We start from the raw sequence: 19,083 nt of genomic DNA on the forward strand, positions 1-19,083 counted from the left end.
GATTTGAACACGTGGGTGACGCCATCGACGAGCAGAGGTAAACCAACTCACTCTTTTTTTTCATGCTGAAAACGTTTCTTTTGAAAGTTTCTTTTGATATTGCAAGACAAAGTTAATTTTGATGCAATATAAGTGTGTGTTTGTGTATATAATAATAAAATGTGCATATCAGATCAAAGTCGTACGTGCACTGTGGGTATCCCAGGCAGGAATTTATCATTTGTGGTGTTCAAAGTTCTTTCTATATGAAGATTAGGGATGTAGCACATATTCAGCTATGGTATTCTTTCTATTGTCATACATATAGATTTCCATTATTATTTATTGCTGTATATATTTTTATTATTTTCATAAATACTGACTTATTTTCATGTACATTTATAGTGACAATGAAAGTAAAGTGAAATGAAAATGGAAGGGTGGAAAGAGGACCGACACCCCATGGAAGTGTGAGCTGTGCGATGTAGCCGTGTCTAATTCCAGGACGAAACTGCTTTTCGGAGTGGCATGACTGAAAAAAATTTAACTTGTTTATTGTAAATATTTTTGAAAATGCTTCCCCCCCCCCAATGTTATATATATATATTTTTCCCACATCAATCTTCTCAATTTGTGTATATAAATGTGTGTTCAAGAAGCTTGATTGTGTGTACATAGTTTTCATCAGGCGATGGGCCGCAATACCTAAACTCATAAAGAGATGGCCTCTAAACACTTTTTATGTTAGATGGTATATATTTTTTCACTGTTCTTCACTGTTAGGTCTGCTGTATATAACCTGTTTTGACTGGAGCATGTATAAAGGCAAAAAACGCCTATGGCTATACCTGTTGTTTATGTTGAATTGTCAAATATAAGACTATTTATTCTAAATTTTTTTGGTTGAATGTTCATCCTAACGTGTTGAATAAATATTACAAAGTTTCAAAACGGTTCGTTACGCATGTTTGGTTGTCAATTGGACATCAATATTAAAAATTTTGATAAAACGATTTTGGAATTCTTGGTCTTTTTGGGCCCAAAATGATGATTTATAATTGATCAGTGAAGGAAACAACAATTTGGACATGAAGTTCAAGGTGTCACAAAAAAAGGGACCAAACCAGGCCATCGTAAACAATTCTTTCTTTGAAATATAAAGGCAACTTCAAAGGCATGCAAAATCAGACAAAATAGGCCCAGACCTTAAAGGGTTAAACCTAGTCGAATAATTTTCTCCATCTTGTTCTAAGTGTTAAAGGCTGGTTAACAGATTAATGTATCAGATTCTTCCACTTTAAGTAAATATTACTGTTACTCAGGGGCGGACTGGGACTAAAAAGCAGCCCTGGACTTTGACTCAGCCCAGCCCACAAGAATCGCTATACGAAGGGAAACACAGACCCCCTAGGGGGTCCGGGGGCATGCCCAAGGGGAGACTTTTTATTTATTTATTTTTTTTTACATTTCATTGTAAAATGCGGCAATTTCGTTCACTTTGAGAGAAAATGAAGAAAATGTGTCTAGACTGTGACTGTCTGACTTGGGGCGCTCAAAGTATTGCAAGGCTGAACTGGAGTTGGGTTCATTTTCTGTACTAGCTCTATGATCAACCTGAAAAAACAAATGAAAGAATGTATTTTTCAAAGCAAATTTTATGTATCCAATCGATTACAATATATCTCTATATATCTCTGTCTATAAAATGATTTCATTTCATTGTTCATGCCATAATTCAGTGGTCTCCAAACTATTCCACATAGGGCCGCAGCGGGCGCAGGATTTCATTCCAACAAAACAAGACAACACCTATGCACCAATCTGGACTCTTACAAGTGTAATCAGTTGATTGCAGTCAGGTGCTGCTTGTTTTAGCGGAAACTTCATTGGTTAAACTGTCGGTACTCGATCGGTTGAAACAAAAACCAGGCCCCACAGCGGCCCTTGAGGACCGGTTTGGAGACCCCTGCCATAATTAATCTTGCCATACAAATGATAAATTTCAATGAAAATACAATAAAATTTTCAAGACAAATCCTGGATACATAACCTTCATTGGAAAGTACTAACCAGGAAACAAAACGATATATACATGATGAAAAATATATATCATATCAATTTAACGAACTAATCTTTAAAGTAAAACCATTCATTTTATTAATATTTTGTTATGTTTCTTCTGAATTAATATTGCTGCTGCGTGTGCATATGTTGTTTTACAGCTAAACTATTTTTCCTTAGGAGAGTGATAGTAGGACTAGCATACTGTAACTTGACACGATTGCAAACGGACTAGCTGGCACTAACCCTTTAATTGTCATTTATTTCATTTAAAATGTACCTACCTGGTGGATAACAATTGCAAGTATACCGAGCAAGTGACCCTCTTCGTCCCTTTTTACTTGCCCTGCGCTTGTCTGGGGAACTTCCTCCAGCTAATCGTTACACCCTCCCTCTTCTTTTCTCTCTCCCTGCACCGGCGGCGGCTGCACGTCAGAGCGGCTCCCCCTCTCACCATCGCCGGGGCTGGGCTGTTGACTTGTTACCCGACGCGGCCGTTGCAGCCAGACTGCTGCTTGCGAAAATATTTGTCAACATATGACATTTTAATGCTTCGCTCTCCAGTTTCTTTAATTTTTCTCTCCCTAACCTTCTCCGCGCCACCCTTCTCTTTTCTTTTTTTGCCACCACCATCCATATTGCGCATTGACGCTCGTCGCTAGTTTGCTTCCACAAAGAACCAATCAAGGCTACTTTGTGCTTTCTTCGTTCGGACCGGCGATGAACAGCAAGGCGCATTGCTGCCACCTGTCAGATTGGATACGAACTGTAGATAATCAGAGGCTAGGGGGGATAAAAACAGTGATGTATAATGAATGGCGGCCGCCGGCCTTCCAGGGCACCGGCCGTTCTGTGATCCTCCAGAACCCACAGATTACCAGTCCGCCCCTGCTGTTACTAGAGGTGGGAATCTTTGGGCACCTAACGATTCGATTATGATTACGATTCAGAAGCTACGATTCCATTATAAATCGATTATTGACGACACCCCCCCCCCCCCCGTTATTAGCTGCTAATGTTTTGTACATTAGTTACAAAAACTGGGGAAAAAAAAAAAATCGCAGGCTTAAATAAACGACTATTTCAGTATCAAATTAACAGTTAAAAACAATAAATAATATACTCAAATCCCCATTCTGTATCAGCAGCTTTAAACTACATTCAATTCATTTAATGTTGTGAATCAACCGTTAAAGTTGTTAAAATTGCTCCCGTTATTCCATAATTTCCCTTTTGTCTACTTTCGACATGTTAAAGTTTTAAAACTATTTTAAAGATAGATTCAAGTCAATATTTTACCGATTTAGGAGTATTTTAGATCAAAAGTTAATTAGGTTCGCTTGGAAGGTTCGCTACAACAGCCTTGCAGGGAAGTCTACCGCTTTAAGATGGCGGCTGTTTACTAACGCCCGCATCTAGCTTTCTGTACATTGCATCTAGTCCTACATTAAATTGATATCTACCGTGCCAGTATGTGGACGTACTTTGTAGCAGCTGTCGGCAGCAGTCAGGTATGTTGTTGTTTTTTTTTATCTCGCGGCATGAGTTGAGCTAGAGCCGTGAGTTGAGCAATGGCATTACCTGAGTAATGACAAGCATGATGTTTAGCTACTCTCGCTCTGTTCCTCATTGCGTCCCGAAGACTGAGCGGCGCGCTGAGTGTGTTTTTCTTCCGCTTTACTTGACATATTTCAATAATCGCAATTTGGATGTTTGTGAATGGTTCTCGAATCTTCCACGGCCGAATCGCGAATAATCTTAGAAACGGAAATTTCGCACATCTCTAACTATTACTACAGTATTTGTTCTTATTAGGGCCATATAACAACAAGTTGGTCATTTTTCACCTAAATCAAGAAAAAAATGCTTTCAAATAATGTTTTGAACAAAATCTATTCTTGAATTAAGAACATTTCTGACAAGTTTTTAAAGCTTATTTTCAGCTAGGTATATTTCTTATTTCAAAAAATCTAAGTGAGTAAAATTTACTTGAAGCACTGGCAGATAATTTCACTTATTTCTAGTAGATTTACACTGAAAACAAGGGAAGTTTTTTTTTTTTGCAGTGCATATGTATTGGTTTCCGTGGTACACCGTTTGATTAAACATTTGTTTTTAAAAACTACTAAAGAAACATTTTGAAAACTTCCAGAATAAGTGTCTAGATTTTATAAGCACATTTAAATAGCAATATTTAAACGCAGAGGTGGGTAGAGTAGCCAAACATTTTACTTAAGTAAGAGTACTGTTACTTCAAAATAATATTACTCAAGTAAAAGTATGTCATCCAAAAAAATGTACTAAATTACAAGTAAAAAAGTATACAGTGAAAAGAATACTCAAGTAAGAGTAACATTTTGAGTAACTGATTATTTTTGTTTGATTTTTTTTTTTCAAACAATGCTATATGAATTGTTGTTATAATGATACTGGACAATAACACATTACATAACCACATCAAGCCAAAGAAATACAAAAAAATTCATTAAATTCCAATGAGAGAAAAAAACATTAATGTGGCATTATTCGTCGAAAGAGCACGAGTGCCCTCTGGTGGAGAAAACAGTTTCTAGTTTTAATAGTGAAGCGTTCCTTCATTATTAGCCAACTATTTCGAAATCAAAATGAGCATATATCCGGTTTTCCTTGGTCAATTAGTGCCAAATAAAACTGGGTTAGAGATTGAAATCCGCACTTTCGAGTCATGTTCAGAGCAGCGCTCAATATCAAATACTTCATTTTTTACGGTGCTAAAGACCACATTATTTAACAGACTGGCTTGAAGCTAGAACGGCAAGCTTGCGTCTGATTGGTATAACGGAGTCATGTGATTATTTTTGCGACGTCTCATTGGTGAAATCGGTAGCGCTACTTGCTACTACTACAGCTGTTACAGCTACTCGGCATCGCTGGCAAAAACAATAATGTAACTCCTCTACCGTAATTTTCGGACTATAACCCGCTAATTTTTTCCTTCATTTTGAATTCTGCGGCTTATAGTCCAGTGCGGCTTATTGGATGATTTATTTGGGTTAATAGGTAACAATTTATTACAAAGTGCCATCATAACATTGTCATAAGACGGTCATTCATACTTATTACATGACAGTATCATGGGCATTACTGAATGCTTATAACGTGAAAAGACATCCGGCAAATAATGTCACTAACTCCATTTATGTCCAGTTTGGATCTTTTATATCCATTCAAAAGTGAGATGATTTGCCAGATACCACTAAATGACATTTGTTATAAGCATTCATAGATGCTCATGACAGTGTTGTGTCATAATTATGATTGTCTAATGACGGTCATATGGCGCCACTGTCAAATAAAGTGTTAACAAATACCATAACTAGCAATTAATGAAACAACTGGAACAGTAACTGAATAAATTATTAGCACAGGACATGAATTTTGATTGTTATTTACATCTGTAGCGCTGCAATGCATGCTAGAAGGCATGTTGGACAACAACAGTGTTGACAGCAGGTGGCAGCAGAGGTTGACTGTTTGACAGTGCTGGCCAAATTAAGCTTATTGAAGCAATGAAGCTTTGCAGCCAATTGGTTCATAGTAATTGGTATTATGCTGCTGTCAAATAAAGTATTACTGGATAATAGTGCTGCAACGATTAATCGATTAACTCGAGAATTCGATTAGAAAAAAATATTCAAATTGAATATTGTCGCTTCGAGTATTCGTTTAATTAAATGGGCGTTGTAATGGTTTATTTTGAAAGTGTTTGCATTGTTTTATTGATTAGGGTGGATACACTGCCCTCTGGTTTGCCTCTTTTCACATGGCTGAATCCAACTGCTCCCTGTCAAGACCAACGTAAGCTAAGTTTTGTTTGAGCTAATGTTTTTTTTTTTAAATATATTCATAATTTAGTATAGGTTTATAGGTATATTTAGCCGTTTTTTTTGGGGGGGGGGGTGTCTGAACCATTTGTTAAGAGCATTGTAAAAAAAACTTTAGCATTTCATAGCATTTAAGCTAGCGGACTTTTTCTATGTAAGTTAGCCAATTGTTCTCTTGTTGTACATAGATCCTCATTTGAAAAAAAAAATAAATAAAATTATACCGTTTGAGGCTCAGCTCCGGTTAATTCTTATCTTTAAATCTTAATTTTTCATGTTCCTTATCCGATTACTCGATTATTCGAAACTAACTAGTCCATCAATTAATCGACTACTAAGATATTCGATAGCTGCAGCCCTACTGGTTGATATCTTTTTCGTGTAAATATCCCATAATAAATGTATAAATAAATTAGGGCTGTCAAAATTATCGCGTTAACGGGCGTTAATTAATTTTTTAAATTAATCACGTTAAAATATTTGACGCAATTAACGCACTAGGCCCGCTCAGACAGATTTAAATGTCAGTACAGTGAAAGGCCAACTTGTTAATTGTGTTTTATAGAGTTTTTCCGCCCTCTGCTGGCGCTTGGGTGTGACTTGCATATGTTATGTGGCGTAATGTCGCCCTCTGCTGCCGATTCAGTGCAGCTGATTATTTGGGTTTCGGCGCGCTTTTCTGACGTGAATATATGTCGACGCGAACTCACACTAATAGACAGTGCTATTCAGACCAGCTAACGTCCGCATCCAGTATTCAGTGGCAGTTCTCATAGCCCCATCACACTGTTTGTGTCTAATACATGCATCGCTTGTGAGTTATATTCCTCCTTTTTTTATATTCATGAGCATTAGATAGTTATTGATGATTTGTATTTGAATTTGTTCACATATATGGTGAAATGCAGTTACATTGTTAGATGCTTGTGAGCTAATTGGCTAGTGCTACTGCTCAAATGGACACGCGTGTGTACATTTTATGTTATTTTGTGATTTATGCAAGTTATTGACACATTGCCTTGTTATTTTCAGTTTTACAAAAATACAAGAAACGTGCTCCTGTCAAAAAGAGATGACTTCAGTAAAGCCCATGCAACTTTGCCCCACCGTCTGATTTCTTTTTGGAACTTATGTTCGCTATCTGTCAATTTGTGTACTCACACACATTGAGGACAGAATAGGGCTACTAGTTTATTTTTTGATTGAAAATTTTACAAATTTTATTAAAACGAAAACATTAAGAGGCGTTTTAATACAACATTTCTATAACTTGTCTTTCTATCCATGGATCACTTTAACAGAATGTTAATAATGTTAATGCCATCTTGTTGATTTATTGTTATAATAAACAAATGCAGTACTTATGTACCGTATGTTGAATGTATATATCAGTCTTATCTTCCCATTCCAACAATAATTTACAGAAAAATATGGCATATTTTATAGATGGTTTGAATTGCGATTAATTGCGATTAATTACGATTAATTAATTTTTAAGCTGTAATTAACTCGATTAAAAATTTTAATCGTTTGACAGCCCTAAAATAAATCCATCCATCCATCCATACATCCATACTGGACAGCTGCAGCTTATAGTCCAGTGCAGCTTATCTATGAACAAATGCCGTTTTCGTGCCAAATTTGGTGGGTGGCGGCTTATAGTCAGGTGCGCCTTATAGTGCGAAAATTAGGATAATAATCTGTTGTTTATTTAGCACCTTTCCTTTGGATAACTTTCAGAGTCCAACTGAATGTAAAAGAGTGCTTATTCACCACCACAAAAGCTTCGGGAGCAAAATAGTACCAGGGTGAAAAATTTCACAGAAATTGAACACTTGTGTGAATGTAGGGGAGGGGGTCAAGTCATCAGCCAATCAAATTTGCCTTTGAGGGGGAAAAATGGACTAGCACATTCAGCAAGTGAAGAGGGGTCAAGGTAAGTCTGAACATATTGAAAGTACAGTAATTCACTTAATAATGGTTGCGTTAATTCTATCCTTACAACATGGAAAGACAATTTAAATTACCTAAATAAATTGAAGTCATTATATAATGCAAATAAGGTTGCATAAAAGTTGGTGGGGACAATTAAAGCATCCTGAAAGGTTGGTAGTGACATGTCCCTACCGTTCCTATGCAAACCTACGCCCTTGTGTTCAGTTTTGCTATTTAACGCGCTTTTTATTCACAATTCTATACCACTACCAAAAAAAGGTGTAACGCGAACATGGAGCACATTAACAAATAGCTGTGGCTACTTGACACTAAATAGTAGGCTGCTACTACAAGCGGCTACTAGTACTACTAGCATGCTTGTTTTTAGCACACGCCACAGCAGGCTAACATCAGCGTAGGTGACGTGCAGTGTTGTTGCTGTTCAATTTCGCTCTTGAGCACAGTTGTTTTCGACATAAAATAGTAAATCGAGGGGTTAACTTACCACAGTCTCGTTACTGGCATGGTCTTGCGGCAAAAATTTGGCAAGGAGTTAATTGTTGTGAGGGTTTTCCAAGGTTGATTTAGTAGGACATGTGCTGCGCGCCTACTTCCGGGAATACACACGAAGCGCATGCGCTCCAATAGACTGTTTAACCATAGATATCCCATAAACTAGATTCTTAAAAAGCGAAGACGGTTGCGTAAATAAATGACGGCCATCTTGCGTCAGGTAACTCTTCTGAAGTATACAATATCTTTAAAAAAAACCAATTTGTTTGTTTGTTTTCCAAAACGAGTGAAATATCATTTAGTCAATTATACTAAGAGGCTAACTATTACCCAAAAATGACCAAAAATCATCAGGAAGTGGCTAGAAATGCCACAAAAATTGACAGGAAGTGGCCCAGAAATACCCCAAAACTATTTGGCAGTTTACATGGCGACTCTGCGACACAAAGACGCAATGACTGAGTTGCGGACTCGCCTCGCCTGCATATGGTGTCGGCGAAGACGAAAAGTTCTGAATCCTGCCTCCAAAGTGGAAGAATCCGATTACGGGGGGTAGAGGGAGGCTTCCTCGGCATGCATATCAATGGCTCCTGCGGCGCGAGATCGCGCCGTTAACGTCACCACTCGTACACGTCACATTGGGCGTGCGCAGCGGTGCTACTAAACATTAAAAACAGCAAATAAGGCGGAATTTCGGCTTTAATTTACTGTTTTAATAATATTTTAAAATTAAATATGTTGAACGTTTCAATTTTTGTGCCTTTATGAACAAAAGAAAAATGACATTGTTTCGAGTAGGCGGGCATATTTTTTTCCGGGGTGAGTGAGCGAGCTTGGTGGGGTCAAAGTGCCTCATTCTCGGTAGCCCAGTAAATCTGGACTGCCTCCTTGGGCTTGGCATGAATACTACATCGTTTTCATGCGGAATCGCGACATAGTTCAAATGGAGACGCAAATGCAAATTTGACATTTTTCGTATTCTCAGAGAGTCACCATGTAAAGGGCCCCTAACAGGACCTCCTTAACTCATGAGCTGCCATTGACATCACAAACGTCCAATCCGTTTGAAGTTGGCAAGTAAACCAATGTTCTGATTGGATATCTGCTAGTGGCGAACTCATTTCAATTGACATTAGAATGATCATTGGACGTCTATCATCGTCAATGGGACTGAAAGTGTCAGTGCCCTTCGTTGTCGTGACCACCATTTGAGAAATCCACTTTGAAGTCTACTGCTTTAAGATGGCCGCTGGTTACTAACGTCGCCCGTTCTTTTGCGAGCTTTGCGTTTTGACCCACTGTACGTGCCGTCGTCGGCTAATCCACGCTTTGCGCATGCGCTGAAAGCGTTCCTTTTCACTCGCACGCTTTTCTAACTCGTCTCCTCCTAGCATGTCGTCCGACTCGGTGAAACTGTCGAAAAATCTTCTCCGCATGAAGGTGAGTCAAGTGACGGAGTGATCGAAAGGTACGTCCGCTGATGTCCGCGCTGCTGCTGCTCTCCAGTTCATGCAGAGAGGATTGGACGCGGAGACCAAAGAGCAGCTGCGAGAGGACGACAAACGGATCATCAGTGATCAGCACTGGTACCTGGACCTACCCCAACAAGCCGCCAAAGAGTAAATAAGAACAAACGCCACCATTCTAACGTAACACTTTGAGTGCTATTGACGATGATAGACGTCCAATCGTCTTGTCGATGTCGGTTTAGATGAGACGGTCACTAGCATAAGTCCAGGTCGGTTTGGCTAAGGGTGGCAGGCAATGAACATTCATTTATCAATATCGGTCAACTTCCTGTTTAAATTGTGAAATTCACAGGTAAAATCCTGTTGATTCAAATTGGAAAATTCCAAGTCATTTCCTGTTGTTTTTTAGTCACTTCCTGTTGATATTGTCCACTTTCTGGTCAGATTGGGGAATTTGCAGGTCGCTTCCTGTTGATTTTGGGCACTTATTATTCAAATTGGGTAATTCTCAAGTCACTTCCTGTTGATTTTTCAGTCACTTCCTGTCCAAATTTGGGAATTTGCAGGCCACTTCCAATTGATTTGAGTTTAAATTTGTTTAAATTGGGGATATCCCAGGTTACTTCCTGTTATTTTCTGGCACTTATTTTTCAAATTGGGTAATTATCAAGTCACTTCCTGTTGATTTTGGGCACTTATTGTTCAAATTGGGTAATTATCAAGTCACTTCCTGTTGATTTTCAGTCGCGTCCTGTTCAAATTGGGGAATTCCTAGGTTACTTCCTGTTGACATTGGCTACTTGCCGTTAAAATCGGGGAATACCCAGGTCACTTCCTGTTGATTTTCAGCACTTATTGTTCAAATTGGGTAATTATCAAGTCACTTCCTGTTGATTTTCAAACACTTCCTGTTCAAATTTTGGAATTCGCAGGTCTTCTTTTTGATTTGGGGCACTTCCTCTTGATATTGGCTACTTCCTGTTCAAATTGGGTAATTTCCAGGTCACTTCCTGTTGATTTTGGGAATTTCCCTTGGATATTGGCTACTTCCTGTTCTAATTGGGGGATTCCCAGGTCAATTCCTGTTGATTTTGGGCATTTATTGTTGAAATTGAGTAATTCTCAAGTCACTTTCTGTTGATTTTGGCCACTTCCTATTCAAATTTTGGAATTCCCAGGTCTTTCTTTTTATTTGGGCCACTTTCTCTTGATATTGGCTACTTCCTGTTCAAAGAGGGTAATTCCCAGGTCACTTCCTGTTGATTTTTGGCACTTCCTGTTCAAATCTGGGGAATTTGGAGGTCACTTCCTATTGATTTTGGGCACTTCCCCTTGTTATTGGCTACTTCCTGTTGATATTGTCCACTTTCTGGTCAGATTGGGGAATTCGCAGGTCACTTCCTGTTGATTTTGGGCAGTTATTATTCAAATTGGGTAATTCTCAAGTCACTTCCTGTTGATTTTCAGTCACTTCCTGTCCAAATTTGGGAATTTGCAGGCCACTTCCAATTGATTTGAGTTTGAATTTGTTTAAATTGGGGATATCCCAGGTTACTTCCTGTTATTTTCTGGCACTTATTTTTCAAATTTGGTAATTATCAAGTCACTTCCTGTTGATTTTCAGTCACGTCCTGTTCAAATTGGGGAATTCCTAGGTTACTTCCTGTTGACATTGGCTACTTGCCGTTAAAATCGGGGAATACCCATGTCACTTCCTGTTGATTTTGGGCACTTATTGTTCAAATTGGTAATTCAAGTCACTTCCTGTTGATTTTCAGTCACTTCCTGTTCAAATTTGGGAATTCGCAGGTCTTCCTTTTGATTTGGGGCACTTTCTCTTGATATTGGCTACTTCCTGTTCAAATTGGGTAATTTCCAGGTCACTTCCTGTTGATTTGGGGCACTTCCTGTTCAGCTCGGGGAATTCATAAGTCACTTCCTGTTGATTTTGGGAATTTCCCTTGGATATTGGCTACTTCCTGTTCTAATTGGGGAATTCCCAGGTCACTTCCTGTTGATTTTGGGCACTTCCTATTCAAATTTGGGAATTCACAGTCCTCCTTTTGATTTGGGGCACTTCCTCTTGATATTGGCTACTTCCTGTTCAAAGAGGGTAATTCCCAGGTCACTTCCTGTTGATTTGGGGCACTTCCTGTTCAGATTGGGGAATTTGTAGGTCACTTCCTGTTGATTTTGGCGACTTCTTCTTGATATTGGCTATTTCCTGTTCACATTGGGGACTTCCCAGGTTACTTCCTGTTGATTTTGGCCACCTATTGTCCAAATTGGGTGATTCTCAAGTCACTTCCTGTTGATTTTCAGTCACTTCCTGTCCAAATTTGGGAATTTGCAGGCCACTTCCAACTGATTTGAGTTTGAATTTGTTTAAATTGGGGATATCCCTGGTTACTTCCTGTTATTTTCTGGCACTTATTTTTCAAATTCGGTAATTATCAAGTCACTTCCTGTTGATTTTCAGTCACGTCCTGTTCAAATTGGGGAATTCCTAGGTTACTTCCTGTTGACATTGGCTACTTGCCGTTAAAATCGGGGAATACCCATGTCACTTCCTGTTGATTTTGGGCACTTATTGTTCAAACTGGGTAATTATCAAGTCACTTCCTGTTGATTTTCAGTCATGTCCTGTTCAAATTGGGGAATTCCTAGGTTACTTCCTGTTGACATTGGCTACTTGCCGTTAAAATCGGGGAATACCCAGGTCACTTCCTGTTGATTTTTGGCGCTTATTGTTCAAATTGGGTAATTATCAAGTCACTTTCTGTTGATTTTCAGTCACTTCCGGTTCAAATTTGGGAATTCGCAGGTCTTCCTTTTGATTTGGGGCACTTCCTCTTGATATTGGCTACTTCCTGTTCAAATTGGGTAATTCCCAGGTCACTTCCTGTTGATTTGGGGCACTTCCTGTTCAGATTGGGGAATACGTAGGTCACTTCCTGTGGATTTTGGGAACTTCCCTTGGATATTGGCTACTTCCTGTTCTAATTGGGGAATTCCCAGGTCACTTCCTGTTGATTTTGGGCATTTATTGTTGTAATTGAGTAATTCTCAAGTCACTTTCTGTTGATTTTGGGCACTTCCTATTCAAATTTGGGAATTCACAGGTCTTCCTTTTGATTTGGGGCACTTCCTCTTGATATTGGCTACTTCCTGTTCAAAGAGGGTAATTCCCAGGTCACTTCCTGTTGATTTGGGGCACTTCCTGTTCAGATTGGGGAATTTGTAGGTCACTTCCTGTTGATTTTGGCGACTTCTTCTTGATATTGGCTATTTCCTGTTCACATTGGGGACTTCCCAGGTTACTTCCTGTTGATTTTGGCCTATTATTGTTCAAATTGGGTCATTCTCAAGTCACTTCCTGTTGATTTTGGACACTTCCTGTTCAAATTGGGGAATTCGCAGGTCACTACTGTTAATTTTGAGTCACTTCCTGTTCAAAATGGTGGAATTCCCAGGTCCCTTTCTATTTATTTTTAATCATTTCCTGTTGATTTTGGCCTATTATTGTTCAAATTGGGTCATTCTCAAGTCACTTCCTGTTGATTTTGGGCACTTCCTGTTCAAATTTGGGGAATTCTCAGGTCACCCAGGTCACTTCCTATTTATTTTTAACACTTCCTGTTGATTTTGGACATTTACTGTCAAAATTGGTGAATTCCCAGGTCACTTCCTGCTTATTTTGGACTCACTTCCTGGTCAAATTTGGGAATTTGCAGGTCACTTCCGATTAAATTTTACTTAAGAACTCTTACTAAGTAGTATTTTCCATCTCTGAGTTCTTCACTACTACTTTAACTTGAGTAACATTTCATCAATGTAATAGTTGAGAAATTCACTAACCGTACATGTGCATCCCCTGACGCAAGATGGTTGCCAGTGACTTCCACCAGAATACACCTTGTGGTACTTCACTTTGGAACGGCAGCCTTTTAAAATGTAATTGAGGAACTCAATTGCAACAAAATGTACTTGAGTAAAATGCCTTTAAAAATACTCCAAAATTACAAGCTAAACCAAAAAAACGAGTTAAATTAACAAGAGTAAATGTAATTTGTTGCTTTCCACCCCTGTACTTGTGTTGAATTTGACTCATGTAAAAGTACTTTGACTTGGTTTTTTTGCATTTGGACCCGAAGGAACATGATCGTGGAAGAGAAAAGCGTGGTTCAGCTGGAGGAGCTTTTGTACGGCCGCGTGTCCTTCAAAGGTTTCAACCCGGAAGTGGAGGTGCGTCCGCCCGCCCGCCCGCCCGCCCGACCGCTCGCCGCCTTACTCGGTCCCTCGCTAAGTCTGGCTTCGGCTCGCGCAGAAGCTGATGGCGTCCATCAATCCTCGCGGACGAGAAGAAGCCGACGTGGACATCGGACGCATGCAGACGGACGTGACGGACGAAGAGATGGCTCTACGGTGGGTCGGCCCGACAATTTTTTTTTCTTTGGTTTCACCCGCCTACATTTTTATGTTCCTTCTGTTGTGAATTGAAATGAGACTACCAGTCCGGCATTTATGGGTTACTTCCTGTTGATTTTCGGCACTTCTGGATCACGTCCTGATGATTTTGGGCCACTTCCTGTTGTTTTGGAGCGTTGATGGGTCATTTTGTCCTGTTTTTGAGGCATTGATGGGTCATTTTCTCTTGTTTTTCCTGGTCACTTCCTGTTATTTCCAGCTTGCTTCCCGTTGTTTTTGGGGTGTTGATGGATCTCTCCCTGTTGTGTTAGGGGCGTTTTTGGGTCACTTCCTGTTGATTTTGGGGGGTTTCCAGGTCACTTCCTGTTGTTTTTGGTTAACTTCCTGTTTTTGGGGCGCTTCAGGGTCACTTCTTGTTGACCTTGGTGCTTTGATGGGTCACTTCCTGTTGTTTTTTGAGCATTTATTGGTCACTTCCTGTGGATTTTGGGGCATTTCCATGTCACTTCCTGTTGATTTTGGGGCATTTCCGGGTCACGTCCTGTTGTTTTGGGGCATTTCCAGGTCACGTCCTGTTGATTTTGGGGCGTTGATGGGTCATTTTCTCATGTTTTTGAGACATTGATGGGTCACTTCCTGTGGATTTTAGATATTTCCTAGTCACTTCCTGTTGTTTTTGGGTCACTTCCTTTTGATCTTGGTGCATTTCCAGGTCTCTTCCTGTTGTTTTTGGGGTGTTTCCAGGTCACTTCCTGTTGATTTTGGTTAACTTCCCATTTTTGGGGCGCTTCCGGGTCACTTCCTGTTGAGCTTGGTGCATTTTCAGGTCACTTCCTGTTGATTTTGGGGCATTTCCGGGTCACTTCCTGTTGAATTTGGGGCATTTCCGGGTCATTTCCTGTTGATTTTGGGGCATTTCCGTGTCACGCCCTGTTTACCTTGGTGCATTTCCAGGTCACTTCCTGTTGTTTTGGGGCGTTGATGGGTCACTTCCTGTGGATTTTAGATATTTCCTAGTCACTCCCTGTTGTTTTTGGGTCACTTCCTGTTGATTTTGGTGCATTTCCAGGTCTCTTCCTGTTGTTTTTGGGGCGTTTATGGGTCACTTCCTGTTGACTTTAGGTATTTCTGGGTCACTAACTGTTGATTTTGGAGCGTTTATGGGTCACTTCCGGTTGATTTTGGGGCATTTCCGGGTCAAGTCCTGTTGACCTTGGTGCATTTCCGGGTCACTTCCTGTTGTTTTTTAGGCATTTATGGGTCACTTCCTGTCAACTTTAGGTACTTCCGGGTCACTTCCTGTCGATTTTGGTGCGTTTCCGGGTCACTTCCTGTTTTTGAGGCATTCCTGGGTCACTTCCTGTTGACCTTGGTGCATTGATGGGTCACTTGTTTTTGGGGCGTTTATGGGTCACTTTCTATTGACTTTAGGCATTTCCGGGTCACTTCCTACTGACTTAAGGTATTTCCGGATCTCTTCCTATTGATTTTGGGGCGTTTCCGGGTCACTTCCTGTTGATTTTGGTTTGGGGCGTTTCCGGGTCACTTCCTGTTGTTTTTGGGGCACTTCCGGGTCACTACTTGTTGTTGTCGGGGCGTTTGTGAGTCACTTCTTGTTGACTTTAGGTATTTCTGGGTCACTTCCTGTTGTTTTTAGAGCGTTTATGGGTTTATGCCCTGTTTTGGGCGCATTCCCGGGTCACTTGCTGTTGATATTACGGCACTACAAGGTTACATCCTGTTGATTTTGGGAAATTTCTGGGTCACTTGTTATTTAATGGCATTTATGGGTCACTTCCTGTTGATTTTGAAGCATTTCCTGGTTAGAAACTGTTGAATTTGGAAAATTCTAGGTCATTTGTTGATTTTGGGGCATTTCCAAGTCACTTTTGGGTCATTTCAGGTTGACTTGAGGCCATTTCCAGGCCACTTATGGCATTTATGTGGTGCGTCCTGTCCATTTCGGGCGTTAGACGTTCTGGCGGCAAATGAACATAGGTTCTTGTTTTGCAGGTACGAGAGTTTAGTGGGAAGCCTGAAAAAGAAGTTCGCCAGCAAGCGCCAAAGATCGTCCGTCGAAGAGGAGCCGGACGCCGACCGGGATGACAAGAAGAGAATGTTCGTCAAGCCTCGCGATTGAGGCGTGCTCAAGAACGCTGTAAAATATGGACTTACAAAAAAAGCGGCGCTAATTTAACTCTTTCAGTGCCATTGAAGGTAGTTGTGTCCGATCATCCTTCTGCTGTGTATTGAAATGAGTTTGACACGAGTGAACCAATGTTCATTCGGTGCCATGCCTCCCGCTTCAAATGGATTGGACATCTGTCACTCTCGCCACTGAGTAAACAGCAGTTTACTTTCACATTGATAAAATCATTGGGTGAGAAATAAGCTATTTATGACTTCATTTGAATGTGAAAGCAATGAATTTGATGGGAAAGTTGCCCCTACCAACATGGTCGCCCTGAGAGGCCATTTTGGTAGGGGAGAGGAAAACCGTTTTCATCCTTCTTTCCTGAATTTGAATGAGTATCACCAGAAGACGTCCAATCTATTTGAAGTGGGCGGCGAATGAATATTTTTTTTAAAATTCACTGCCAACCCTCCCACGTCAACTAGATTGGACGTCTAGTGCTGTGAATGGCAGATGAGTTGCGAAATAAGTAAGTTATGACTTCATTTAAATGTCAAAGCATTTACTTGGATGAGAAATTCGCCCCTACCAACATGGCCGCCCTGAGACCATTTGTGCTAGAGGTGTTTCCATGAATTTCAGTTAGCTTATCAATCCCACTTCAAATGGATTGGACGTCTGTCAACGCATTGACTTTGATGGGAACGTTGCCTCAGGGCGGCCATGTTGGTAGGGGCGAGGAATGCCGTTTTCATCCTCCTTCCCTGAATTTGACTATCACCAGAAGACGTCCAATCTATCTGAAGTGGGATGTGTGGCGGCGAATGAATGTTTTTCTAATTCGCTGCCAGCCCTCCCACGTCAAATTGATTGGACGTCTAGTGCTGTAAATGGCACATGAGTTGCGAAGTAAGCTAGTTATGACTTTAAATGTCAAAGCATTTACCTTGATGAGAAATTCGCCCTTACCAACATGGCCGCCCTGAGGCCAGTTGTGCTAGAGCTGTTTGCATGAATTTGTTAGCTTATCACTCCCACTTCATAAGGATTAGACGTCTCAACGCATTGACTTTGATGGGAACGTGGCCTCAGGGCAGCCATGTTGGTAGGGACGATGAAAGGTCTTTTCATGCTTCCCCCATCAATTGAAAGTTCATCACTAGTAGACGTCCAATCTGTTTGAAGTGGGAGGGTTGGCAACAAATGACCCAACGTTATTTCTGCCACCCTCCCACTTCAAACAGATTGGACGTCTAGTGTTGTCAGTGGCAGCTCATGAGTAAATTAGGTTAATAAGCTAGTTATAACTTTTTTTTACTTCGATGGGAAAGTTGCCCCTCCCAACATGGCCGCCCTGAGACCATTTTGCCCTGGATTTCAACTAGTTTATCACTACCACGTTAAATGGATTGGACGTTCAGTGCCATGTCGTCAATGCATCGACTTTGATGGGAACGTGGCCTCAGGGCGGCCATGTTGGTAGGGGCAAAGAAAACTTTCATGCTTCTGCCGTCAATTGAAATGTTTTTTACTAGTAGACGTCCAATCTGTGAAGTTGGAAGGTTGGCAGCGAGTGAACGAATGATTATTCACTGCCAACTCTCCCACTTCAAACAGATTGGACGTCTAGCACTTGTCAAAAGGTACACATCGAGGTAAAAAGGGGTGGAAAATGGTCACTCTCAAAAGCTTTAAAATGTTTGAGTTCTACTTAAAGTATTGATACTGAAATGTATCCGGATACGGTATTTGCAAAAGTATTGATACTGTGTTGCACCGTATTACTCTTAAATATTGTTGTAATTGGTGATCGTTTTTATAAGGAAATCGACAGAAATAAAATCAATTTAAGCAGTCTGGTAAACATCAAGATTATATAGCATTTAAGCTAGCGGGCTTTTGCTATGCTAGTTAGCCAATTGTTATATCGTATATCATTTAAGCTAGTGGTTCTTTGCTATGCAATTATTGTAAAGATTAGCATTATATAGCATTCAAGCTAGTGGACCTTTGCTATGCAATTAGGCAATTATTGTAAACAATTTAAACTAGCAGTCCTTTGTAAGTAGCCAATTGTAAACATTTGCATTATTTAGCATTCAAGCTAGCGGGCTTTTGCTATGCTAGTTAGCCCATTGTTGTAAATATTAGCATCGTATATCATTTAAGCTAGTGGTCCTTTGCTATGCAATTATTGTAAAGATTAGCATTATATAGCATTTAAGCTAGTGGACCTTTGCTATGCAATTAGGCAATTGTAAACATTAGCATTATATAGCATTTAAGCTTGCAGTCCTTTGCAAATAGCCAATTATAAACATTTGCATTATATAGCATTTAAGCTAGCGGACCTTTGTTATGCAAGTTAGCCTATTGTTGTAAACGTTCGCATTATATAGCATTTAAGCTAGCTTACTTTTGTTCTGCAAGTTAGTCAATTGTTGTAAACATTTGCATTATATAGCATTTAAGCTAGCTTACTTTTGCTCTGCAAGTTAGCCAATTGTTGTAAACATTTGCATTATATAGCATTTAAGCTAGGGGATGTGTGCTATGGAAGTTAGCCAATTGCAATTAGGTAAAATTTAACAACAACAACAAAAAAAATTAAGTTAAAAATTTTAGTTTTGTGATATTACTGCTAAGCTAGCAGAAGTTCCCCAATAAGTAGCACGTTTTTCATCCAAACTTGCAAATGCAT

At 40.0% G+C, this 19,083-nt stretch overlaps 2 protein-coding genes across 2 annotated transcripts in view; one reads left to right on the top strand and one right to left on the bottom strand.

Annotated features, from left to right (window-relative positions):
* Positions 1-8,482, bottom strand: part of mrpl23 (mitochondrial ribosomal protein L23) — a 68,024-nt gene extending 59,542 nt beyond the window's left edge. Inside the window, exon 1 of the mRNA XM_057835658.1 lies at positions 8,344-8,482. Coding sequence (XP_057691641.1) covers positions 8,344-8,474 — 131 coding nt within the window. The 5' untranslated portion in view covers positions 8,475-8,482. The remainder of the gene's footprint in view (positions 1-8,343) is intronic.
* Positions 8,483-9,638: 1,156 nt separating this feature from the next.
* On the top strand, positions 9,639-18,247 carry mphosph6 (M-phase phosphoprotein 6). The gene is made up of 5 exons (XM_057835660.1): positions 9,639-9,791; positions 9,858-9,970; positions 13,975-14,065; positions 14,148-14,245; positions 16,262-18,247. The coding sequence occupies exons 1-5, from the start codon at positions 9,744-9,746 to the stop codon at positions 16,386-16,388; spliced, it is 477 nt and encodes a 158-aa protein (XP_057691643.1). The 5' UTR covers positions 9,639-9,743; the 3' UTR covers positions 16,389-18,247.
* Positions 18,248-19,083: the final 836 nt, after the last annotated feature.

Source organism: Corythoichthys intestinalis, chromosome 5 (assembly GCF_030265065.1).
Source record: "Corythoichthys intestinalis isolate RoL2023-P3 chromosome 5, ASM3026506v1, whole genome shotgun sequence".
Taxonomy (NCBI): Eukaryota; Metazoa; Chordata; class Actinopteri; order Syngnathiformes; family Syngnathidae; genus Corythoichthys; species Corythoichthys intestinalis.